The sequence below is a fragment of the Mustela nivalis genome (assembly GCF_964662115.1).
Source record: "Mustela nivalis genome assembly, chromosome: 4".
Lineage (NCBI taxonomy): Eukaryota > Metazoa > Chordata > Mammalia > Carnivora > Mustelidae > Mustela > Mustela nivalis.
This window is the reverse complement of record NC_139023.1, coordinates 61,242,476-61,268,052: the sequence shown is the minus strand read 5'-3', so window position 1 is coordinate 61,268,052 and position 25,577 is coordinate 61,242,476. Positions and strand designations below refer to the sequence as shown.

Sequence of the window (25,577 nt, the reverse complement as noted above, 5' to 3'; positions counted from 1 at the left end):
GTGTGTGGTCTCAGACCATAATGGAATAAACTAGAAATCAGTAACAGAATATAGCTGCAAAATCCCAAAATACTTATAAGATTAAACAACACCCCTCTTAATAATACATGGATCAAAGAAGAAATCTCAAGAGAAATTTTACAATAACTTGATTTAAAAGAAAATGAAAATATAACTCATCAAAATTTGTGGGATGCAGCAAAAGTACTGTTTGGAAGGAAATGTATAGCATTGAATAAATATATTAGAAAAGATGAAAAACTTAAAATCAGTAAGTTTCCATCTTGGAAGACTAGAAAAAGAAGAGCAAATTAAATTCAAAGTAAGCATCATTCTGGAAGTCCTAGCTAATGCAATGAGACAATAAGAGGAAACAAAAAATACACATATTGAGAAAGACAAAATAAAACTGTCTTTGTACACAGACGACACAGTCATCTATGTAGAAAATTTGACAGAACTGACCAAAAAAATTCCTGGAACTAAGCACTGATTGATTGTAACACAGTTGCAAGATTACAGGATTAATATAAAAGTCAATTTCTTTCCTATATACCAGAAATGAAAAAATGGAATTTTAAATCAAAAACACTACAAATAGTATTAGCACTAAAGAAAATGAAACCCTTAGGTATAAAGCTAATGAGTTGTGTGGATATCAACAAACTAATTCTAAAGTTTATATGGAGAAGAAAAGACCCAGAATAGCCAACTCAACATTGAAGAACAAAGGTGGAGGACTGACGCCATCCTACTTTGACTTTTGATAAAGCTACAGTATTCAAGACAGCATGGTATTGCTGAAAGAACAGACAAATAAGTCAATAGAACAGAACAGAAAGTCCAGAAATAGACCCATGTTAATATAGTGAACTGATCTTTGCAAAAGAACAAAGGCAATACCATAGAGCAAAGGTGGTCTTTTCAACAAACATTGCTAGAACAATAGACCACACACACACACACACACACACACACAGAATCCAAAGACAGACTTTATACCCTTCATAAAAATTAACTCAAAATAGGACACAGACATAAATGTAAAACACAAAACCATAAAACTCCTAAAACAACCTAGAAGAAAATCTAGATGACATTGGGCGTGGTGGTGACTTTTTAGAGACAACCCTAAAGGTACAATCCATGAAAGAAATCGTTGATGAGCTGGACTTCAATGAAATTAAAAACTTCTGCTCTAGGAAAGATAATGTTAAGAGTCTGAGAAGACAAGCCACAGCCTGGGAGAAAATACTTGCCAAAGATGCATCTGATAAAGAACTGTTGTCCAAAATACGTGATGAACTCTTAAAACTCAACCATAACAACACAAGCAATCTGATTAAAGAATGGGCAAAAATCTGAACAGAAATCTCACCAAAGAAGATATACAGATGGTAAATAAACATATGATGACAAAAGGTATTCAACATCATATGTCATTAGGGAATTACAATTAAAACAATGAGACACCAGGACATGCCTATTAGATTGTCTCAAATCCAAAGCACTAAGGACACCAAATGGGGAGTAATGGGAACCTTCATCCATTGCTTCTGGGAATGCAAAACAGTGTGGTCACTTAGGGATATGATTTGTCAGTTTCTTAGAAAGCTAAACATATTCTTCCATACGATTCAGCAGTCATGCTCCTTGGTATTGACCCAAGTGAATAGAAAACTTCTGTCTACACAAAAACCTATGCATGGATGTTTACAGCAACTTGATTTATTGTTGTCAAAAGTTAGATGCCATCAAGAAGTCCTTCCAAAGGTGAGTGGCTCAAGACACGGGTCCATCCGTACAGTGGAGTATTATTCAGTGTTAAAAAACAAATGAGCTTTCAAGCCATGTACAGACATGGAGGAAGGAAACCTAAGTGCAAAATCCTGAGTGAAAGAAGCCAGTCTGAAAAGGCCACATACTGTATGATTCCAACTGTGTGACATTCTGGAAAAGCAAAGCTATGAAGGCAGCGGTTACCAGGGGGTTAATAGGGAGAGAAAAAGGAATAGGGAGAACAGAGGATTTCTAGGGCAGAGAGACTGTTTTTGTAAGACACCACAACGGTGAGTACCTGTCATTCCACATTGTGTCAAAACTCCTGGAATACAAAACACCAGGAGAGAACCTTAAATGTAACCCCTGGACTTTGGGGGATGAAGATGAATTGAGGCAGGTTCACTGAGGACAGCGAATGCACCTCTCTGGGGAAGATTAGTGGTAGAGGGGGGAGCCATACGCTGTGGGGACAAGGGATATGGGCAGATTCTCTGTACTTTCCACTCAATTTTACCATGAACTGCCTTAAAACTGCTCTAGAAAATAAAGTTTATTAATTAAAAACAAGTTTTAAATGGATGAATAACAGAGTTGTTCCTTCCTCCTGTTCCCACAGTTGGGGCGTGAACTTGTGTTTTTCCACCTACATCACTTCAAGGTTCAAGTTTCACAGGGCCTCTTGCTCCACAAACCATGAGGGCAAAGGTTTTCCACCCTCTGCTGGAGTTTCTGCTGAACTGTCAAGATAAAGCAAGAATGTCAACTTCTAATCTTCTTTTTTTTTTTTTTTTTTCTAAAGATTTTATTTATTTATCAGAGAGGGGCGGGGAGAGAGCGAGCACAGGCAGACAGAATGGCACGCAGAGGCAGAGGGAGAAGCAGGCTCCCTGCCGAGCAAGGAGCCCGATGTGGGACTCGATCCCAGGATGCTGGGATCATGACCTGAGCCGAAGGCAGCTGCTTAACCAACTGAGCCACCCAGGCGTCCCATTCTTTTTTTTTTTTTTTTAAGATTTTATTTATTTATTTGTCAGAGAGAGAGAGAGAGAGAGAGAGAGAGTGAGGGCACAAGCAGGCAGAGGCAGAGAGAGAAGCAGGCTCCCTGCTGAGCAAGGAGCCTAATGAGGGACTTGATCCCAGGACCCTAGGATCATGACCTGGGCCAAAGGCAGTGGCTTAACTGACTGAGCCACCTAGGCATCCCTCCAATCTTCTTTTAAATACAAGTATGGGCAACTCAGATCCCCATGTCAGAATGACATCACAATGACAAAGTCAAAGCTGCTGCAAAATTTCAGGGAGGCTATCTAGGCCTCTGGCTTTCAAACTGGTGTTAGCATCAGAATCCAGTTTTCAAATGAACTTGCCTAGAAACCCCAAAATGTACAAGAGTTAACAAAGTTTAAAAAAAAAAAATCAGAACCATCCAGACTCATGGTTCTAACACATTTCATTTCCTAAAACATTTGTTATTTGTTCCAGCTCATCAACTGAGAAATACAATAGACGTCCTTCCTATATTATTGTCCAGATAGTTGGTGACAACCTGAACAGGACGTGTTCAGTAGCGTGATTTGGAAACCTCCCCCTTCCTTTCCATATGTAGACACATGGGCAAAGATGTAATTATTTTTGACTATGTTATAAAACTTTTCAAATGCACAGGAAAGTAAGGAAAGAAAATAATGAACATCCACATCTAGATTTCATGGTTGTTAATTATTTTTCTATATTACTGTTACATATATAGGCACTGATTTTTTTTTTTTTTGGTCTGATTTGGACAAACCAGCTACAAAAGACGTTGTGGGACTGTTGAAGGTCTTCTGAATTTTAAAAAGGCATCTCTACGAAGTCCAGGGCTCCTGGGAACACTTTGAGACCCATGGTCCAGCCTCCCTTGCATTTTGCACAAGGGATGCTGGGGACTGAACAAGGAAAAGCCCACAAAGCCTCCAGGAACATCCATAGCCTGGCTTTGGTCTGACACTTTAGTTCCTGCCTTAGGCTCCCCCAAAGAGCATCCTGCACTCCAACTGCATCACACTTGCTTTCCTGCAAATATTTCACATATCTCAAGCCTCTGTGCCTTTGCTCTACCTTTAAGACAAAGCTGAGGCATCACCTCCTCCAGGAAGCCTTCTATCACCCTTCATCCACTCTACCTTCAAGGGTGGAAGTGGATGAAGCAGAAGCCAGCACCCCTCAGACTGGGTAGCATCTGGACCTAATAGTCTAAGTAGGCAGAACCAAACCAAACCTGCAAACCAGCAGGGAGGTGTTAGGAGGGCCTGGGGAACTGTGCCTGTAAAAGGATATTCTAAAAGGGAAGTATTCCTAAGAGAGCCCCTCAAAATGGGGTGGGGAGGATACTGAGGAAGCAGGGCCCATGGGCTCCTGTTTCAACTCTGAGAACACCATGAACTTTTGACTTTTGTCCATTATGACTTGCCAATTGCACATTGGCCGCCTCTTAGAAGACCTCCTCTACTGAGGAATGAGCTAGAGATAATTTAACACCCGTTAACTACAGAGCCAGTCCTGCATCCAGTGGTCAGTTAAGTTCTGTCCACAATTCCTTTGAAACAAGTTGCCCAGCCCTGTGGGTTTTGCCTCTATTAACCTGCACTTCCCATTGCAATTCCAAGCACAATCACAAACTTGGTGCTCTCTGTGCCTCCCACACTGCAAACCTTAAGGCCCCAAATAAACACATTTGGTTGCTTTACAGCTTCTTCTTCTTGACTGACATACCTAATGTCTTGATTCCAGATGAAAACAAAAGCCAACAATGGATCTTAACCATTAGACACCCAAGTGACCTCTAGCTGTGATTAAAGGCCATAAACACAAAAAGAACATCAGGAAAACATCTATGCATAAGGTCTCTCCATGACTCCTTGGATTCCGTGCCTACAAATAAGACCCTCCGGATCAGCCCCTGAGACCTCTGAAGACCCCTCTTCTTGCCCTGCACTCTCCCAGGACACTCTAGCAAGGAACTGAACCCCTTATGTTGTGACATTGTCTGTTTCTGGGTCTCTTATCTCCCCCTCGAGGCAGGAGCTGGTCTCACTCTCTCTATCCTTCTAGATCCTCTGGCAAAGGTCTGGCACAGAAAACAGGCCTGCAAAGGTTTGCCAGGCACTAGCACCGGAAGATTTCCACGCGGCCGCAGCGCCCTCTGTTGAGCCAATCCCTCAGTCATGGGGCACTCACCCGAGTGGGGGCGTTCACCACTGAGAGGTTGTACCCGTAGAGGAAGGATGAGCCAAAGGCACCCACGAGAGAGGCCACAATGAGCGAGCAGGACCAGTCCTGGGAAAGGAGAAGACAGAATGTCAGATCTGGCAGTTGGGCACAGAGCTAGGCCCCACAAGACGTACTTCGGCTGTTCCCAGAGAATTCCTGCGGCCGGGGGAGCCTGCAGGCAGCTGAGTTGCTGGTGGAGGTCCGCCTGTGCTGGCAGGTGTTCTGGGGGAGTTCTGTCAGCCCCCTGAGCTCAGTTTGCTTTTGACTGCTGCAACAGTGACTTGCAGACCTAACGTCCTTTGCAGGTGCTCTGTATGCAGCCACATACTATTATTTCTGCTGAATTTGGCCACTTTCTGAAACACATAGGAGCAAAAAAGCAAAGCCAGATTCAGCCATCAGTAGTAGCCACTGATGCTTACAAGAGGTATGGGCCAGGCATTGTTTTGGTTATTTTCTCTTGGAACCCTTTGATCAGTGCTGTTTGATCCTGATGTCATAGGTGAGCAAGCAGGCACAGAGGTGTCTGTGGTGCTATCTGGTATGGGGGCTGGAGCCCAAGCCACCTCCTGCTGCACCAAGGGGCCTCTCCCCCACTGCCTCTCTGTCTGGGCACAGTGTCTAGGGGTCTGAGGCTTCTCACAGCTGTGCAGGGACACACATGTTCTCATGCACACACACACATACACACACACACACACACACACACACTCCTGCACGTGCTGGTCCAGACTCAGCTGTCCATCTGCAGGCCACTGTGAGTGCCCCTGGCCAAGGACCTGCAGAGACAGACATGGCTCAGCCTGGAGGACGAGGCCCCTGCCTTCAGGTGATCCTGTCGCTTGGCCTCACCCAAGGATGGTCACACTCAGGACAGGGCCCTGGAGTGGAAACATCTGGGCCCCTTGGTCAAAGCTGACCAAGGAGCTGGAGGTGGGAGGGTTTGCCATTGGAAGCTGGCCAGAGGAACATGGGCCAGTCTCTAGATGGAGGGGACCCACATACTCTTGGAAGCTACTTTCTCTGCATTCCGGGAACGCATGTGCACTTCTCAAGCCAGTCCCTGTTAAAGCTCCAGGAATATCTGAATATCTCCAGGGTTCATATCTGAATATTGTGGCAAACAAAAGAGACAAGGTCCACAGTTCCGGGAACTATGCCCATCAAATACCTTTTGGAAGGGAAAGCAGGACCCCAATAGCCAATTCTCTGCTCTGCCCATCCCAGTAGTCTCCTCTAGCGCAGGATGCAATGCTGGACATTCTGACCACTCAGCTGTGGGAACCAGAGTCAGTTTCTTGACTTTTCTGGGTCTCAGTTTGCCCAGCTGGAAAATGGATCTAAGAACAGCACTGGTAGGTGGTTGAGGATTCGCTGTGTTGCTGGATAAGGATGTTTAGAACGTTGCATACACACAGGGAGGGTTCCAAAAAGCTGCTTACACTTTCTGCTTTCCCTCTCGTCCAGCCACACAGAATGGCTATTGCTCAGGTCAGGTGCCAAGGTCTCTCTTGGCCAGGCCCGTGTGGCTACATACACCCAGAATTCTCCTTTCTTAAGACTTTTGTATCCAAGACCCATGAACAGTGTCCTCTTCCCCAAAAGTTCATTGGACATGTTGACATTTCTCTATGATTCAACTCTGTCCTATCCTGTGCTCTGCCACTTAGCTCTGTAACCTTGGACCAGTTATATAGCTGCTCTGTGACTCAGGGTTCGTATCTGAACATGGGATGATAACAGACCTCACCTCCTGGGCTGTTATGCTGAGTTAACACTGTGCCCACGAGCATTAGCAGCAGAGGCTAGACAGTGGGCAAGGGTCTTACTTTCTGAGGGTGGAGGTCTTGCTTCCAGGATCCAAGCCTGTTGCAGAGAAGGTCTTCAGGAAACGCTAGTAATTGGATGGAGGTGAGAAAGGGGGTTCATGAGCCACCGGGAAGGACATTGCCAGGTGTGGGGCCAGAATCTTTTCCTGCAGTAAGGGGAGGCCTGAACTGCATGGAACAGAAAAGATGGATGGAACAGAATTGCATTTTGGACAAAACACCCATCCTCCATAGTCCCTTATCCTCCGGGTCTTGGCTCAGATGTCACTCCTTCTGACTCCCTGGGCTGTCCTGGGTGCCTTCTGTCCCTGGGCCCCCTTGCTTCCAGCCCTGATCACTGGCCCCTTGTCTGCACCCATTGGAAGATAGAGAAGGGCAGGTGGGAGTCTCTCCCTTGGCCCCTGCCCTCGCTTAGCCAGCCGGTACCCACCCCCTCTCATCACCCGCCCCAGGGACAGAGGGTACCAAGTGCAGGGGCGGGAAAGGAAACGTGGATGCCACCCAGCACCCGTGAGGCAGTTCTCTGCTGTGGCCTCATTTCATGAGCACAGTCACGTTGCCAGAGGAAATCACAGCTCCAGAGTGGGAGCTCCACAGCCAAGGTCATGGGGACCAGGATGCCGGCACCCATGGCAGGCTTCTACAACCCACGGCCCAAACCTTCCAGGCAGTGGAGGGAGGAAACAAAGCCGCCCACACTGGGCCTCTGAGCCCCGTGGCACAGTCCAGAAACTAGTTTCTACGTTTACCTTTCTTGTCCTCCTGCCTGGTGTCCCTCTCCGGGTGCGGCCATGCTCAGCAGCCCCTGTGTGAGCCCAGGCCCGGGAGTCCATGCTCCTTTGGCCACGGGCCGTGCCAGGGCATCTCTGAGCAGGAGGCAGAGTCCACAAGGGGGCGGGGACCCAGCAGGAAATGCGACAGTCTGTCTTGTCTGAACAGGAAACGGGCACCGTGGGCTTTCCCCCGTTCCCAGTCATAGCAGCAATCCAAGAGTCCTGGAAGGGAAACTTGCCTTCTCAGGGATCACCACCGAGGGCATGGATTTTTCTTTTGGCACCTTTAATTTTCCCTCCCAATCACGTGCAGCGAGAGAGCACTGGGCATGAAGCCAGTGTACCTCCCCAGAAGTACAGAAAAGAACATCGCTGGTGGCAGTGGAAGCCTGGTGAGGTCTCAACCCTGTCCCTCTAACTGTGTCCTTAGCCAAGTCACTCTGCTTCTCTGAGCTACAGCGTTTACGAGTGTAAAACAGAAGACTGATCCTGCTTGAACAGTCTGTCTGGTAGTAATTCTGAGGCTCAGATAGAAAATGCATCGTGCTGGATGTGGGCATGACTGCCCTGCTGTTCTCCAACAGATGGGGAGGCTCTGGGTCTGGAAGAAAAGGGATCTTCCCCTTGGTCATTACTCTGTCCTGTTCACTCAGCGTTGGCTCAGGGAAGACCTCTTTCTCCCCCAACCTGCGCTGGTTCAGGGAAAGGATGAAAGAGGCAAGACCCCTCCATGCATACTCGACATCACAAGAATTAATTTATCACGTTCCCAATTTGCCCCAGATGTCAGAGAAGGACCTTTTATCATGACAGGTTTGGGACAGCCTGCCTTGGCCATTTGCTCCCACAGCCAGAAGGCAGAAACTGAGGCCAGCTGGCAAAGGCATGTTTGGGGAACGAAGAACACCTGGAGGGCCAGAGGGAGGCATCAAGTCCACCAAAAGACAAAAAGCAAGCAAACTAGGTTCCGTGGATCAGCTGGATCATTGAAGACTCTCTGGAAGAGGTGATTCCTGAGTAAGCCAGGGGGAATATGCAGGCAGAGGAAGGGTGGGGGTTGGGAGAACATGAGCCAAAACCCACAGGCATAGATGCCCTGGGGTACGGGGGGGAGGGGGGGGGGAAGCAGAGTAATTGAGCATGACTGGGTCCTGAGGTGTCAGAGGGGCGGGGAAGGGGTGGGCCAGCTGCCTACCCGTGTCTTGGGGGACGCACACTGTGCTGTCCTGATGGGGGCTTCATGTTCATTCTCGTTTCCTCCTCCGCATCTTAGCTCGGACCCTTCTGCGTGTTCTCCCCGCCTTCCTCATCGCTAACAGGGGGTCTCGCCTGATCTCGCTAAAACTCCAACTGAATCAGGTGATGGCCCCCCAACCCTCGACATTTAAAATTGTTCTATGCTTTCCCATTGAGGTTGAAAACTCAGTAGGCCCCAGGCCCCAGGAGGTCAACACAAATACACAACTACAGTTGGGTGTGAAGGGGGGGGTCCTCTGGTGTCTGGGAGGCTTCCAGAGTCAGCAAGCATCAAAGGCCCTGCCCGCCAAGCACAGCCTGTCTGCAGACCAGCAGTGGGATCCCAGTGTGGCCTCAAGCACCCTGTCAGAGAGATCCCAGTACACCTCTCCTGCCTCAGCCTCCCTGATTCAAGACCTGCTGACTCTCAGCTCCATCCCAGGCCAGCAGCCAGAGGAGATCCAGATCCCAGGGCTGGAAGGAGACCAGTCGTCTGAGCCTGCACCAGGCACTGTCCTCAATCCTAAGACTGGACCTGCACAGACTTCACTTTCCCTTTTGGTCCCGCAGCCTGGAGGCGGTGCTTGGCCTGAAGAGGTCCTCTTATTGGTGGAGTTGGCCATCCATAACTTCTCTCCTCAGCCTGTCCCCGAAACCAACCCAGAGGCGAGCAGCCAGGTCCCAAGTCACACACCTGAGAGCAGAGCAGCTCAAGTTCCAGGCCAGCCTCCCACTCCTCAGAGAGCGGCCTTCACCTTAACTGCACGGCCTTCCTTGAGACAGGTGAGCGATCTCCAATTCCCGGGGCTTTCCAGGGTGACAAAACGAATAGCCCTACTTTCTGGGAAACCTTGGTGAAGGTGACAGGAGCTGTCCCTTCCTGTTGCCACAACTTAGCGGCCTAAAACCCAGACACGAGTGGCGCATTGTCTGGGTTTGAGCCTCTGTTCAACCACTTAGGATTGGTGAGCCCGGGCACAGGTCCCTCAGCCTCCCTGTGGGACAGTGTCCCTGTCTGTAACATGGGCATAACAGTGTCGACCTCATAGACTTGTGGAAGATTCCGTGAGTTTATACTCGAAAAGCCTGCCTGACTGTGGAAGCTAAAACAGCAGCTGGCTTACAGCAAGGCTATGATGAATACTCATTAGTACTGAAACCACTTTGTCCCCAGATAACATGCTCTATCCGGACCCCAACGCTCTCACTCTTTTCTCACTGTTTTCTAACCAAGTACCATCCTACCTGCTCTGCGTAGAAAGATCTGGGTCCCTATAGGAAATTAGTTGTCCTCCACGGTAAATGGGGAGGTCTGGGCCAAGTTGATGTCACCGGACAATTTCTAAGACCTGTTCCAGTGCTCGAGATGGGTCTCTTGGGGGCAAACATGATGCAGTGCACCTCCCTAGACCCCACGGCCGCTAACCAGGATTTCCCATAACCCGAGCACCCCTGTCCTGCCCTTCACAGAACGTGTGTTCCAAATGTGTTCACACCCATGATGTCACCAGTCCTCCGGCAGCCATCGGAGGAGGGGCTAGGCGGATGCACAGGAGGAGGTGACGTTTGGGAGACCTGGTGCCATTCCCAGATTTGCTCAGCCCACAGCATCACGTTGGGGAAATTAACCCTATCAAGGATATGACCATTAGACAGACGCTTTCAGGTATGCTGGGGCTGGGGCCCGATCAACCTCGTCTGACGCTGATTCCTGCAAGCACACACTCATCCACCATTATTTATCGAGTACCCAATCCTGCCAGCTTCTCCTGGCCCTTGCTCAGGCTTGTCCTCTGACTACCCATAACTTTGCTCATCTGTCGGCGCTCTGCTCTCTTAGCAGCTCCCCTCGAAACTCCGCTGGGCCTCTCTCTGTCCCTCCGTATTCCGTGTGCTGCTCACAGCTACACTGGCCGTGTCCATCCTTGTTTACAAGCGTCAGTCCTCATGTGTGCCTTTCCCTCTGGCCCGGGGCTCACCAAGGGCAGACGCTGTCTGTGTCTCTTGTGAGGTGAACTGTGTCCCCCTGCCCGAATTCATCAGGTGAACTGTTCACCCCCAGCCCCTCAGAAGGCGAATGTATTGGGGGGCAGGGTCTTTAAAGAGGAGAGTGAGGTAAAATGAGGTAACTAGGATAGACCCTAATCCGAGATTACAGGAGTCTTTATAAGAAGAGCTTGGGACACAAACACATATAGAAGAAAGTCCCTGAAAGGATGTGGGGAGAACATGGCCGTCAATACGCAAGGACAGGGGCCCCGAAGGAATCAACCCTGCCAACATCCTTGACCTCAGACTCCAGCCTCCAGGGCCGTGAGAAAGTGTATCGCTCTTGTTTAAGCCCCCAGCCTGTGGTGAGGTCCTGGAGGCCTGAGTGGGCTAATCCAGTGTCCTGAGCCTCTTTGGATTCCCAGTTTTCTTCCCACCTCACTCAGGGAAGGGGCCAAGTAGATATTTTCTGGAACTGAACTCAGACTCTCTGTCCTCTGCATGATGTCCTGAAGCTAGAAAGTCTGCTTGGACAAGATGAAAATTCTCTGCCAGGAAAGGCCAGGAAAGGGAAAGAAGGAGGAGTTTTTTCATGGACTGTCGTTTGAACAGAATGACTGAGATGATTGTACCACTTCCTACATGACACCAAATGCCTAGACAGGAAAGCCTTGACCCCACCTCACATGAGTACATACTTGGAGGGAATGGCCCTTTATCTAACGTGACTCTGCCACGTCCCTGGAGGACCTGTGGGGGTAGCTGGGCCCTCCCTAGGCCTCTGTTTCACACCTGGAGGTGGGGACAGTCACTCTCCACCTGCCAGTGCCACACTTCCCTGGCAGTTTGATAAATACACCTGTGTGGCTCTTTGTCCGGCTAAATAAGGTTTATTAAAAATCTGGACGTATTTTCTTCTGAGTCCTGGTTGCTTCTGCCACTATCACAGGAGACGAGGCACAAAGGGACCAGGGTTCAAGACCACTCCCCCTCAAACCAGGTATACAGCCTTGAACAAGCCGCTTCATCCCTGCCTGAGCCGTGGTGTGGCCAAGAGAAGCAAAGAAGAGAGCTGGGTAAAGGCCCCATGTAGCACAGATGCTGTCTGGCTTTGGTTTTGGAGTCTGGTTTGAAAGAAGGTGCAAAGATCCTTGAGGAGGGAGAGCCTCTCTGCGGCAGGAGGACTGGGCCTTGTGGTGTGGGGGGGATGGGTTTCAGTATATCCTCAAGGACTGAGACATCATCACTCTCACACAGCAGTGTCCCCTGGTTTGTGAAATGACCTCTGGAGTGGAAACCACCTCGCCATGTCCCAAAAGACACCAGCAGACTGTACAGTCACCATCAACCAAAATACAATATGATCAGTGGCCCGTTCCTAGTAGTACACGCTTTCCTGTTCACATGGCAACTTCCCACACACCTCTGCTCCTGTCCCCGACTCTGTCCTCTCCACCTGACCTCGCCTCCACCTACATCTCCCTGGGAGCAGCGAGGGGGCCAGGAGGGACGGCCCCAGCATCACCAGAACAGGGAGAGAAAAGGAAACCAGGACTGACCAATTTCTTTCCCACCAAATCACTGTCTTTGGAATCTGCTGAGTCCTTTTCACTGCACTTCATGGTGTATTTTTCAGATTTTGGGGGATTTCCTTGTTCCTAAGAAGAGAAAAAAAGGAAGAAGTCATTAGATACTTGCTGTCACCAATGGGTAATTAGGGGAGATGGCCCCCAAGTGTGGGGGGAGGGTTACCTGCTGAGGACATAGGATGTTAGTGCCAAGCTCCCCTGGGGACCAAGGCATCTTGCGCGCTTCTCATGGCTCAGTGTCTCCATCTGCAGGATGAACGACATCTGTGTTTCCCCCACTTGCTGTGTTGCCTATTAAATACTGGCCCCTCCCCAGAACATTCTCAACCAGATGGTCATTCTTATGGTGGGGAAGATCTTAGAAACACCAAAATTCTGTCCCCAAGACATGAAAATAAAAGTGGCGTTCATTAAAACCAAGTGCCAACCTTCCCTGTCAAATTGGAAACAGCCACCAAAATCGTAACCGAAATCATAGGCAAGACAGAAGTAGAAAAATGTGCAGCTTTTCTGGAGTTTGGAAATAAGTTTCTAGAGCCATAAAAAATATAGAGGCCCTTTGGCCCAACCACTCCCTTTATAAAAAGTTATCCAAAAGCAGTAATAAAGAACAAGCACAGATTTCAGCCTGTGATTCTTAACAAATGGGCCTCACTATAGAAAAACACACCTAACAGGAACGTTTAAAGAAGTTATGGTACATCCACATACGGAAACTCATGTTGCATTTTAAAACGATGTTAAAAAAGTAACGTCATGGGTAAATCTTACTTGACAAAGGAAGATCTATAAAAGTAGATTCGCCTTAAAAGTAGATGTACATAGTAACAAATCCATGCTATTACGTGATATAAGGACTTAAACTATGCCCGTGTGTTTTTTTTATACAAAATTAAGATTTTTTAAGTGTTGAGACATTAAGTTATTTATTCCATGATTATTCGTTAAGCTCCTAAAACCTACGTAAGAGCATGACAGACTTCACCCTGCTCTCATGGTGCTTCCATTCTAGAAAAGTCCATTTGGGAAGAGCATACAGAAGGCTCCCAGAGCCTGGGGAGGGTGGGGGGACTGGCCTGGCCCAGCCCAAGGTGGAGTAGAAGCAGGAGCCTGGGCGGCCCAAATGAGCAAAGGACGCATCACATATTTATGTGAAGTGAAAATAGATGCCGTGGAAGTAGCAAAACAGAACAGAAGTTCCTACTTGGTCATGATATTTTAGCCCATTTTATTCTGGTTTGTTTTCCTAAGTTTTTCCAATTTTTGATACACACGCAAACACGCATGCACACAAACCCACTTCTATAACTAGAAAAGTAAATTTTAAAAAATTACTTTAAATTTAAAAAATTTTAGTTAAGTCTTTAAGGTGTCAGGTAGACATAAAACAAACAAACAAACAAAAACAATTCTGGGAGAATATTTAGTTCTGATAGGACGACGGGTTCAAACTCCTGCTCTCTAGCTGTGTGACCTGGGGCAAGTTGCTTAACCTCTCTGTATCTCTGTTTCTTTATATGTCAAGTGAAGAAAAACAACAGGACATATGTCACAGGGCTTCTGTGAAGATCAAATGAGTCCGTGTATATGAAGCACATGGTAAATGCTAAATGGTCACCACCATCACCGGACGCCCAGCAAATGGTCTCTGTGGAGCATAGACCGGTCATTCATTTGTCAGGGTCCTCATGGAATGCCATTCTAAGATGGTGTCTTAGAACTGGTTACAAGAAAAAAGGAGTGGGAACCATCTGGTGTATGAGTAGGGAACCCTAAACTGCTTCAAAATAATTCTCGAAGGCTGAACTCGAATAAAGAATAAATAGAACACAGTATAACTAGACATCTTGGGCATGAGGTTCTAAAACCACTAGCCCCCTGTCTTCTCAATCTGCAGTAAAAATAGGGAAAGTGCTGCTGTTGTAACCTCACCCTCTGCCAGGGTCCATGGGTGTGGCCGTGCCACTTACAAGTTCAAATTGCGCCTTTGATAACCATCACCGGACCCAGGGGGCCCATCTGCCCCAGCCCAGCAGCCACAGGGTTAATGCCCACCCTAAGGGTACACCAGGGCTCTGCTCCTAGCCATATGATGACCTCGCACCCTCGGCTGTACCTAGGATTAAATATTTAGAAAACCACCTCTGCTACTGATAAGGAAAGTTTCTTGGGCACCACTGTGTCAACGGCGATGCCCAGCCATGCTGGAAATCAAACAAGCCTTGGAGAAATATCCTTACCCACCCAGCCTGTTGCAGAGGGTGGATCTGAGCCCAGACAGCTTCAAGTCACAGCATGGCTCGCAAGCCTGTGTTAGGTGGAAGGACGGACAGAGGCAAAGAAAAGGTGCTGCTGACATCTGTCCAACAGCACAGGTGAGTCTATCCTCCCAAAGCCGGCTCATGCAGGCTGGAGGCCACCTCCCAGGAAAGGCCTTCAGATGCTGCCTCCTGCACGGTTCAGCCCCTGGCTGACAGCCTGTCACCAGGAAATGCCACGTAATTCCTACTCCCCCACCACCATGTTTTTGATTGAGTAATACTTGGCTATGACTTTATTCTTAATTTTCAGGGTGAGGTCTTTGCTGACTTTGGCATTGAGCTAAAGCTAACCCTAAAACATATTGAAAGGGAATGCAGAAAACAGAGCCCTCTGTGAGACAGAGAGAGAGGAGAGGGAGGGGCCAAGAGCGGAGCAGGTAGAATCATAATCAATTACATTTTTAGGTTAACATTGATTAAACACCATGCTGAGCACTTCATGTGTATTTTCTCACTTATCTTCACCAAATTTTGAATTTCAGATCCTTCACTTTTCAATTCCCTTATTCCAGCAGCTCGACGAGTCTCAGAGACTCTTGAAATGCTCCTCAAAATTGATCCGTGTCTGTGAGCATAACTCACCTGGTTCCTGGAGTTTCCCTCGCCTGTTACAGTCTAAAGAACAATGAGCATATGCTTCCTAGATAACTCAGCTCCACATATAATCCTATATAAGCCTGCGAAATTGTGAAAGCAAGCTGAGTTAATGATTAACCGGCATCCAGCTGTTACTGTACACACTCCGTGAAGCCTATCTCCACCTGTGAGAGATAAATGATTAACAGCAGACTACTGAGGGCTAACCCAGCTTATCAAATATGTGCCAGGTGAGGGTCAACAAGTTCTGGACCAGAGTCAAAGGCACAGGTAATCCCTCAAAACCACTGCTGATTATTAGGCTGAACTTCCTGGGTGTCAGAGGGCTTCTTGCTACTCTGAGGGTGTGGCCAGCGTGGGACCGGCCTGCCAGGCAGTGGGGAGGGTTAAGTGACATGACACAGAACAGCTGTAAAGCAGGACCCAGGTGGGTGCACAGTGATCTGGTCCTAAGCCCAAAGGATCAGGATGAAGGGTTTACTCGCATTACTCTGCCGATGTAGGAAGACAATCAGCCCAATGAGAAATACATGGGAGACATCGACTCTGAAATGTTGTACCTGTGGGCACTGCTGTTGTTGTTAATCTAGGAATGCCACAATGTCCTCCTGACCTGTCCCTCTAACACGAAAGAGATGCCCACGTGCAAATCCTACTCTGCCTTTAGGACCCTGAGATAAATGGAAGGCTGGAGTGGTGCAGAGATTCGAGGGACAGAGAGGCGAGGAGTCCAAGAGCACAGCTGGGCAGTGTGAGGCAAGATCCAAGGTCAATCAAGGGCACCCACAGCTGCCTCCTGACCAGTTCACAGAGAGAGCCGATAGCGTGGGAAGTGAAGATGGGCTCCTGAGAGTCCCACCTACCTTGGCAAGGGGACTCCGTGCCTGGTTTAGGCCTGTGCTTAGGTCCTGGGAGACAGCACCATCTGGGGAGCCTGGAAAAACCCATCTAATTCCCTTGGTGCCAATTCAGAGCACCCAGGCAACCTGCTCATCGCTAATCCCAGTCTCCCAGCCTTGAGGTTGACAGAAGGGTGGCCTGGGGAGCGGAAGAAATCACCTGATCCCTGCAAAGCATCTACCACAGGTGTTTTTAGCAACCAACCTCTGACCTCTGACACAACTTGCACACCAAGATGATACTTCTGTGCCCAGGGTGATTTCAGCTGTGCATAAGGAAGTACAGACACACCTGGGCAGTGTGATTGTTCCCCCAAGTGTTTCAAAGCTTCCACAGTCATCCAGCCCAGCCCTTTCTTTTCCCAGTTAGTCACCCAACCTCTCTCTCTTAGCTACAGCAGATCATTTGCAATGCCAGGAGTATTCAGCCATTGGTTTACCAGCATCTGGATAGATAGTGTAACATGATGACTAAGAGCCTGGGATTTCATGTCAGACCTCGAATCCCAGCCCTGCCACTCCCCAGCCACGTCACATGGGACAAGTCACCTACCTGCAAAGTGGGGATAAGGGAGTGTTCATCTCAGGGTCGTGTTGTACAGATCAAACAGGACACTGCCCTTGGAATTGCTCGCTGTGTAGAAAGCATGCGGTATTGCTATTGTTTGGGGCGTCTCTTTGTCGATCAATATTTTTATTCTTTTTTTTTTTTTTAAAGATTTTATTTATTTATTTGACAGAGAGAGATCACAAGTAGGCATAGAGGCAGGCAGAGAGAGAGAGGAGGAAGCAGGCTCCCTGCTGAGCAGAGAGCCCGATGCGAGGCTCGATCCCAGGACCCTGAGATCATGACCTGAGCTGAAGGCAGCGGCTTAACCCACTGAGCCACCCAGGCGCCCCCAATATTTTTATTCTTGTTTATTTATTCTTTTTCAAGTGTTTGTGGAGCACCTACTATGTGGCTAAACTAACAGATTCCCAGATACTGAGAAGGCTCCAAAGAAGAGTAAATCTATCACTTCCATCGGGTAATTCACAACTGAGTCAGAAGGATGAGCCAGTGGAAGGGACCTGCACTTAGTAAGCACCGACTGTGTGCTAAGCACTAGTTATACACAGCCTCATTTAATCCTAAGAGCAGCCATTAAGGATTTGTTAGCTCCATTCTGTGGCCAAGCATACTGGGGTTCCCAAGGTCACCCATCTTGCCTAAAGCACCATGACTTGTGGATGAGAATTGATGCTTAAAGAAAAACCACCCATTCCACCCCCTGCCCACCCTCTGTTCACTGCTGCTCTGGGTGGGGGTGGATGCCTCTCACCAGAAAGGACATGCACATCAGAGTGAGCCTCAGGACCATGGTGTCATGGTGGTATCTCTCTCTCTCTCTTCTGGCAGTATAGCATCCAAAAAGACTTCTCATTTTGGAGGGTCTGTCTTGTGGGTCTTGTGGGTACATCCCTCTCACCTTCTCAGGGGTCTTCTTCCAGCAATTATCCCGTTTCCCTTCTGCATTATCAACTTCTCCTTCTCTACTGGATCATTCTAGGCTATATACAAAGGTACCTTAACATTACCAACTAAAAACCAAAAACTAAACTAAGTAGTATCGAGGGGGGGGGGCACCTGGGTGGCTCAGTCAGTTGAGCGTCTGACTCTTGGTTTCTGCTCAGGTCCTGAGGCCCACATTAGGCTCCGTGCCCAGCAGGAAGTCTGCTTCCTCCTTCTCTCTCTCCCTCTGCCCCTCCACCCTCACTGTCTCAAATAAATAAGTAAATCTAGAGGCCTTGGCGAGGAGTGAAGAAACTAGAGCTCTCCTACACTGCCAATGGAGATGTCCACTGCTTCAGCGGTGGTGGGAAACAGTTTGATGGTTTCTCAAAGAGCACACATAGAATTACCTTGGGACCCAGCAATACTGTTCCTGGGTGTACACCCAAGGGACTTGAAAACAAGGGTTCAAATAGAACTTGTACTTGTATGCTCCCAGCAGCAGCACTATTTACAGTACTTCAAATGTAGAAAGAGTCCCGATGTCCATGAGTTAATAAATGGATACACAGTTGCTGTCTATCCACACCTGGATTACTCATTCAGAAAGGAATGAAGTCAGGATACATGTTTACAATCTGGCAGAACCTCGAAAACCTTAGGTGGAGGTGAAAACCCTAGACACCAACAGTCACCTGTCTCGTGATTCCATTTGGATGGAATGTGCAGAAAAGGCAGACCCACAGAGGCTGGAAGCAGACTAGTGGTGGTCACAGGCTGGGGGCGGGGGCCAATGGGAAGCCAGTACTTAATGGGTTGCTTTGGGGGAGATGAGAATGTTTGGGCGCTATACAGAAAAAGCAGACTCCTTTCTTCTTTGGGATTCCCTCCTGCTGCCTGTTCGAATCATGACAGCTCTCACCATCACGGCTCCCAGTTATACCCCAGGCAGATGGCCCATCTTTCCCCGGTTCCTGCTGCACAGCCTCCAGACAGTTGTCTGACTCTCCCTTCCCCTGCCTTCTGCAGCTGCTCTCCATCCAGGGGCGGGAGTGACATCCTCCACAAACACCCAATCTCAGGACCCACTCTGCTTCCAGTCCCTGGTGACTTTCCTAGAACAGGTCCTGGCACGCCCTTCCCTGTGCCCAGAGTCTGATCCTCCTCGTCATTCATCCAAGTAATGCAAGAAGAGCAAGGGGTTGGCCCCTCCGGGCCTGGGTTCCAGCTGCGGGACTTAAGAAGGTCTTGAAGGTCCCTGGTGACAAGGCCCATGTCTGCCTTTCCAACTTTTCACTCCACTCTCTCCTTTGGACTGCACACACTCCTCACCAAAGCCTTCTCCCTTCCTTCCAAACAACACCCAGGTTCTGCCATCTTGGGGCCTTCGGACCTGCTGCTCCTTCTGCCCAGAGATCCATCCCCAAACCACTATAGGGCTGCTTTACTCTTGTCCTGCAGATCTTAGCTCACACATCTCCTTAGAAAGGCCTTCTCTCACCTCCCTGACTAAACCAAACCCACACTACATCAGTCAGCCTGTCTGCCTGTCTGTCTGTCTCTCCCTGCTTCCCTGGTGACTCCTCCTTGTCCCTGTCCATTCCCTCTTCCTCTCTCTCCTGCCTTCCCTCTTTCTCTCTCTTTCATTACCTTTTATTTTCTTTAACATACTTAATACCTGACATTCTCTTTTTTTGTCTATTTGTTTTGGGGCTCCTGTCTTTTCTCCCCAGCAGAATGCAACCCCATGGGCGGGTGCAGGGAGGGACCTTTTCTCCCATTACTGCTGTCATCCCAGTGCCCAGACCAGAGTCCAGCACACAGTAGGTCCTTCATGCATGTTTGATGATGAACCGATTGGAGAAGCCACCAGAAAGCTCCAGTGAGAGTGCTCGCCTTAGACTGACTGCTAGGGGGTCCCACCAGCACTGGGCTCTGAGTCTGACCCAGAGCTGCCGGCGCCTCGGAGGAAGGGAAGCATTCTCTTGTAAGAGTCTGGTGGCAACGGCACTCAGTGTCCAGCAGTGGGGGGTCAGGGACCTCCTAACCAAAGGGTGTTCTTGCTGCCTGCTTCCCACGTTCTCTGCATATTTCCAGAGTCTGGATGCACAGCCTCTCTGTGCATGCCTACAGCACATTTGCTTGGTATCATCTTGGGCTGCCTGGAGCCCTTGGGGAACTCTTAACTCTGACCTAAGGAGATGCGTGGGCAGACCTCTGCTTAGTTTGATCACCATTTTGGAGTAAGTTCGAAATACCAACTTGTTTAAAAAACATAAACAAAAACAAAAACAGAATGAGAGTGGACTGTCTGGAGATTCAGTCCTTCCTCCTGGCTCTTAAGTTTGGTTTAGGAGGAAAGAGCAAGGCTCTGACACCCACCATGACTGCCCCCAGCCAGCCGTGTGACCTTAAACAATGCGTTTAACCACCTTGAGCTCAGCTTCCTTGCCGGGATCATAAACACGACAACAGGTCCCTATGAGGGGATTAATAATGTATGGACCTAATACTCAACACCTGGCAGAGACTTGTCCATTGTACCCATTTTTAACACTTGTAAGCCAACCATTTATGAAATTCAGAAGATCCAAGTAAATATTTATACTTAGCTGTTCATTCAGAGTTCCTCCCAGCTTCTTGTTTAGTTAACCAGAGTTGACAAACAAGAATGGAGCAGGTCCTGGGGAAATTGTGATCTCCAGGGAGACTCAGTGTGTGGCCCTTAGATGTCCAAGGACGGGCTGTGGGCCAGATGCCAGTTGGCTCAGACCTTCCTGAGATGCAGAAGCGCTCATCTGAGCGGCTGCTGGATTCTCTCCTGCCTCTCTGGCCGCCTTCCACAAATTCTTCTTTGGGGCCTCCCCCTCACCCTGCTCAGTCCGCACTGCCTTCCTGGGTGGCTCTGATCCCACCTGCCTGCTGACGACATCCCAGCCCAGGTGTCCCACGTTCCAGGCCAGCCCACATGACAGGGGTGCTTGGTGCCTAATAAGAACTTTAGAATGAAGGTGACCCAATGAAGCCAATGAAGTGGCCAGGTCAGTTCCTAACCGAGCAAGCCCTTGGAGGGAGGCATGTGTCCGAGGCCAGGGCGGGCCCCTTGGGCTGCACTCAACCAGGACACTTGAATGAATAACTAACACCTCAAACTCACCCAGGTCCGCAGCCTGCCACCCTCCCCACTCCTCCCGCCCAAACCAGCTCCTCCACAGTCTTCCTGTCCCGGTGAGTGACATCGCCGTCCCACCTGCTGCCCGTGCCCCGCCCCACGGACCCAGAATCCAACCGCCTCCCATCAGTTCCTGCTCTTCAGCCCTAGTCCCAGCAGTCTTGGCAGCTCTGGGAGGAGCCAGTACCACCACATCCTGCCTGTTCCCCCCGCTCCTGCCCCTGCCCCCCACTTCCCCACAGAGCAGCTCAAAGCTCTTTATAGAGTAAGTTGGAGCTCATCCCTCACTTGCTCAGAAAATGTCCCTCCCAATAGCTCTGACCCTCTCAGTTTAGGGTTATATTCTCAGGACTTAGCAAGGGCCTGAGACTCATACCTGACCCTTCCCCCCACCCCCCCCTTGTGCCTGCACCTCCCCACTCTGGTCAGCTGGCTCCCTTGGTGTCGTCCAGTGGTTCTAGTACACCCTTATCTCAGAGTCTCTTGTGCCTGCTGTTCCTCAGCCCAGAACACCCTCCCCCAGATCTGCAAAGGACTCACAGCTTACTTCCCTCTGGCCTCCACCCAGATAGGACCCATTGGAGCTGGTCCCCCTACCCCTGATTTAAAATGCAAGCTCGTAATTAATCCTCTCCCCCATGGCCTCCATCTATCCTACCCAGATGTTCCTTTGTCATGGCACCAACCACTCTCTGCTGAGTATTTACCTGTTTGCTGATTTCTGTCCTCCAGCTAGAATGTGTAGCCCCGACAGCTGGGATTGGGTCTCGTGCTGGTCACCCTCCTTGCCGCCCTTGCTCCCGCTCCCACCTTCCCCATCCTGCTCCTACCCTGGGAAGCCGGCCTTGAGGGATGGTCTTGGCTGACTCCTTTGCAACTAGCTGTCAGCCCGAGAAAAGTGTGGGCAAGAGATCAGAGGAAGATAAGGAAGTGGGCGCTTCTTCCCTGCTACCCCCACCCCCATGGCCAATTCAGCAGCTCTGGCAGTAGCTGTGCCTGAGTGGAGTCCCCAAGTGCAGGTCCTTGCAGGTGGCCGTCCTCCCCCACCTCACTTCTCAATGCCACTTCCTTCCCTTGTCCTCAGGGCCAACAGTAATGGCTCGGAGCCAGGCCATTCTTCATCTGTTCTTCCACCCCTACCCACAACTCTGTAAAGTACCTTGAATTGTCTGGGGTGGGTTCGGTTTCCTCCTGAAACCCTAGCCCAGCCGTCCAGTCATGTTTACTGCTGTGCCTGGCACCTAGAATACAGTCTGAAACACGGAGCTTGATAAATATTTGTAATTAATTAATTAGCTGATTAATTAATTAGCAGAGGGATGAATGGGAGGAAATCAATATGCTACTTAAAGGAATGAATAGATCAATGAATAGAGCCATTTTGCTTCTTGAAGGAAAGAATGAATTAAACCAATGAGCTAACTTTTAAGGAAGCATAAAAGAAGAAAAAAAAAAAATGAACAGAATCTGTGGGTTCCTTCGAATTGTGTGCTTAGCAGAGTTCTGAGTCTGTCTCCTGACTCTTACCTTGAAGGTTAATACAGGCCATTTCTCCCAGGCAGACTGATAAAGTTTCTGAGATCCCCTTGACCTTGGAGCACCTTCCTGGCCTGGCCACACACCCTCTGAGTTGTGCCAGGAGCGTTTGGGCTCACCCTCTGACCAGAGGCAAAGACTCCTTCCTGCTCTGGGGACACCCCCAGGACCCACGTCCCTGCACCCAGGAGAGGGAAAGCCCTGTGGCTTCTGCAGCAAGAGAGGAGCACCGGCCTATGAGGTTCCGCTCAGCCAGACTGCCCCATTCACCCAGCTTCCAGGCCAGCAAGCCATCCTTTCCTGGCCTGTGACAATGCTCAGGGTGGAGAAGCAACAGTGGACCTAGAAGGGACACTCACAATCACCTTAGCCTTCCAAAGTGGACAGTCGCTCTCCTGGGTCTGCTGAGGCATGGGCCGGAATGTGAGGACAGAGAGAAAAAGCCCAGAGCAACACATCCAAGTGCCGGGGAGCCGAGAAGGTGCAGGGAGTGGGGAGTGGACAGTCACCTGCGGCTGCTGTCCCTTTCCTACTCTCTGTGTCCTGAGAAGCGGCCTCTGAGCAAGCAAAGGCACTTCCTCCGTGAGGCTGGGGTGAGGAGGGCAATTTCTCTCACCAAGTGAAGGGAAGCCAAGTTTTCCCTCCAGGGAAGGGAAAGTGACAGAGCCAGGGAGGGGTACCAGCAAGACTGACACCCCAGCTGATGGCATGGCTTTGCCCAGGCTGGCGGCACTTGATCTCTCTTTTCAATATGCACAGCAGAATGACCTCCTGGGGCTATAAACATCCCAGAGGTGGTGCTGGGGGTGCATTCTACCCTGAGAAGCAGCCGCCAGCGAGGCAATAAATAGATGCTTCCTGGCTGCGTTGTGCCAAGCAAACTTTGTTGTGGAAAAGAAATCCACCTTCTCCTCCATTCATTTATTCATTTACTTCCTCATTCATTCATTCAACCCAGGCTTGCTGAGATCATCCTGAGAGCCAGGCCTATTGTTAGTTGCTGGAGGCACAGAAATGGATCAGAGAAAGTCCCTCTTGAAAGGCACTCACTCCCAGGAGGGAGGCAGACACACAGCAGCCCGGGGGTGTGCTACTTCACTGTTCGGCAGCCGAGTCCTGGTCCCAGGCACTGTGGATGGAGCCATGAAATCACACAGACAGAGCTCCCTGTCCTCGTGGAGCTTGCATTCTCGGGAAAGGTGATGGAAGGTAGACCTCACACTTGTGATTAAATGATAGTTGATTAGATTAGAGAGGGGCCATCAGAAAACCATAAAGAAGGAGGTGTAGAGGGCTATGGGGTGGGACATTGCAAATGTTTAAAAGATGGTTCTGGAGGCCCTCACCCAGAAGGTAACATGTGACAAAGACGTGAAGGAAGGGAGAGCTTGAGCCAGGTGGGCAAGTTAAATGGTAACAACGTGTGTGTTACAAAGGCCACATACCCCAGAGGCTTACTCCGCCGCCTCCCAGAGGGACAGCTCTCTGGGTAGGAAGGAAAGGAGTTTCCAACAGAAGAGCAGCTCAGGGAGAAGGGCCACGAGGGGGAGGAGCAACCAGAGTGCAGTGAGTGGGTGAGGAGAGTGACAGATCTTTCCAGAGAGGGAAGTGGCCAAAAGATGGGCTGGGCTAGTTGCCTGGACAGGATCCTATAGGCACAGGGTGTGATGAAGAGATTTGGGTGCTGACACTGGCATCCTAATTTCAAACCGCAGCTCCACACCTGCTCTGTGACCTTGAGCAAGTCTGTTGACCTCTGGAAGCCTCAGGGTTTTTTTGTTTGTTTGTTTGTTTAACCCTATCTGTGAAATGGGAAGAATCACAGAACTCAGTCCACGGAATCAAGTGACTTGGAATTACATCTGTATTTTGTGTTCCTGCAAAAGAGCCTGGAGGGTGGACTGGAGCCAGGGACTGGGACGATAGAGCCAGGAACTGGTGGCAGGGAGGCACATCAGAGAGCTTGAGAACAAGAGTCTGCAAGGTCCTGAGTCACACATCCCAGAGCGGGATACCTGCAGGAAAGATCATTTACCCCTCTGTTCAGTGCATGATTCTGAGGCACTCTGGCTGAGATATAGACGTACTTCTGCCCCTCTTGGGCTTGCAAGGTGAGGAGATACAGATTAAAACACACACCATCCACAGTAGGCTTGCAATAGAGCACGTGGGGTCAACAGGCAAAGCTTGACCCTTGAGAAGCCTGGAATACCAGGAGGGCAGTAACAGCAAGATGCCAAGCATGGCTCCCACCTGGAGAGTTTCTCAAGAACGTAGATTTCTAGCCCTGGCCCAGACCCACTGACTCCGAAAATCCAGAGGAAAGGTCTAACAAGCGATGATTTTTAATAGGTGTCCCAAGTAATTCTAATTATCAACAAAACTGGCACATGCCCAACACAACTCCCTTTGTCTTACAGCTACAAAATGTGAGGTCCGGAGACCAGGCCATGGAGGCTCGGCCAGTGTGGCCACAGGAGGCAAGGCTGGAAGGCAGAGCCCTCTGTTCCCTGACTGCACTCCTCTCCTCAGGCTACATAACAAAGTACCCCAAACCAGGGAGCTTCAGACCATAGAAATTTCTAGAGGCTACAAGTCCTAGAGGCTACAAGTCTAAGATCAAGGTGCTGTCTTGAAGGCTCTAGGGGAGGTGCTGCTCTGTGCCTTTCTCTTAGCTTCCGGGGTCACTGGCCACCCTTGACCTTCCTTGGTATGTGGTTGCAACTCCAGTCTCCGTCTGCATCCCTCAGCCTTCTTCCTGTGCGTCCTCTCCTTATAAAAACACCTCTCATATTGGATCAGGGCCCACCCTACTCCAGTATGACTCTGTCTTAACCAATTCCATCGGCAATGACTCTATGTCCAAATAAGTTCACATTCTGGGATGCTGGGGGTTAGGACTTCAACACATTTTTGGGGGGGAGACACGGTTCAGCTCACATACTCCCCCAAGCTTTGGCGGCTCCCCGCATGGACGTGGTTCTGACCCACCTGATCGGGGAAGAGTTGAGGGCACTGATGCTAAAATGAAATGGACAAAACAGGACTAATAGATTAAGAAACAACAAATGGGTGATGACTAAGAACCACCAAGTGGCGAGCAAGATGGA

The 25,577-nt window shown here is 49.4% G+C and overlaps 1 protein-coding gene and 1 long non-coding RNA gene across 17 annotated transcripts in view; one reads left to right on the top strand and one right to left on the bottom strand.

The window, feature by feature from the left end:
• The window catches only part of SLC2A9 (solute carrier family 2 member 9), a 223,187-nt gene that overhangs the window by 183,005 nt on the left and 14,605 nt on the right, over nt 1-25,577 (bottom strand). For 5 of the 13 annotated variants that reach the window (XM_082728528.1, XM_082728535.1, XM_082728532.1 and 2 more), the window contains 2 exons: nt 12,421-12,519; nt 5,002-5,100 (listed from right to left, as the gene is read on the bottom strand). In XM_082728528.1, coding sequence (XP_082584654.1) covers nt 5,002-5,100; nt 12,421-12,483 — 162 coding nt within the window. In that variant the 5' untranslated portion in view covers nt 12,484-12,519. Of the gene's footprint in view, nt 1-5,001; nt 5,101-7,612; nt 7,753-12,420; nt 12,520-20,372; nt 20,892-21,638; nt 21,945-25,577 lie in introns of those variants that run through there. The other 8 variants (XM_082728527.1, XM_082728533.1, XM_082728534.1 and 5 more) reach the window with 5 other exon arrangements.
• Nucleotides 7,789-11,896, top strand: LOC309863580. Of its 4 annotated transcripts, none has more exons than XR_014311120.1 (5): nt 7,789-8,028; nt 8,487-8,653; nt 8,910-8,995; nt 9,443-9,655; nt 10,343-11,443. It is a non-coding gene; the product is annotated as an uncharacterized lncRNA (long non-coding RNA). The 4 variants fall into 4 exon arrangements; XR_014311119.1 differs by lacking the exon at nt 8,910-8,995 and adding an exon at nt 11,811-11,896 and having other exon boundaries at nt 7,798-8,028; nt 10,343-10,538; XR_014311121.1 differs by lacking the exon at nt 8,910-8,995 and having other exon boundaries at nt 7,791-8,028; nt 8,450-8,653.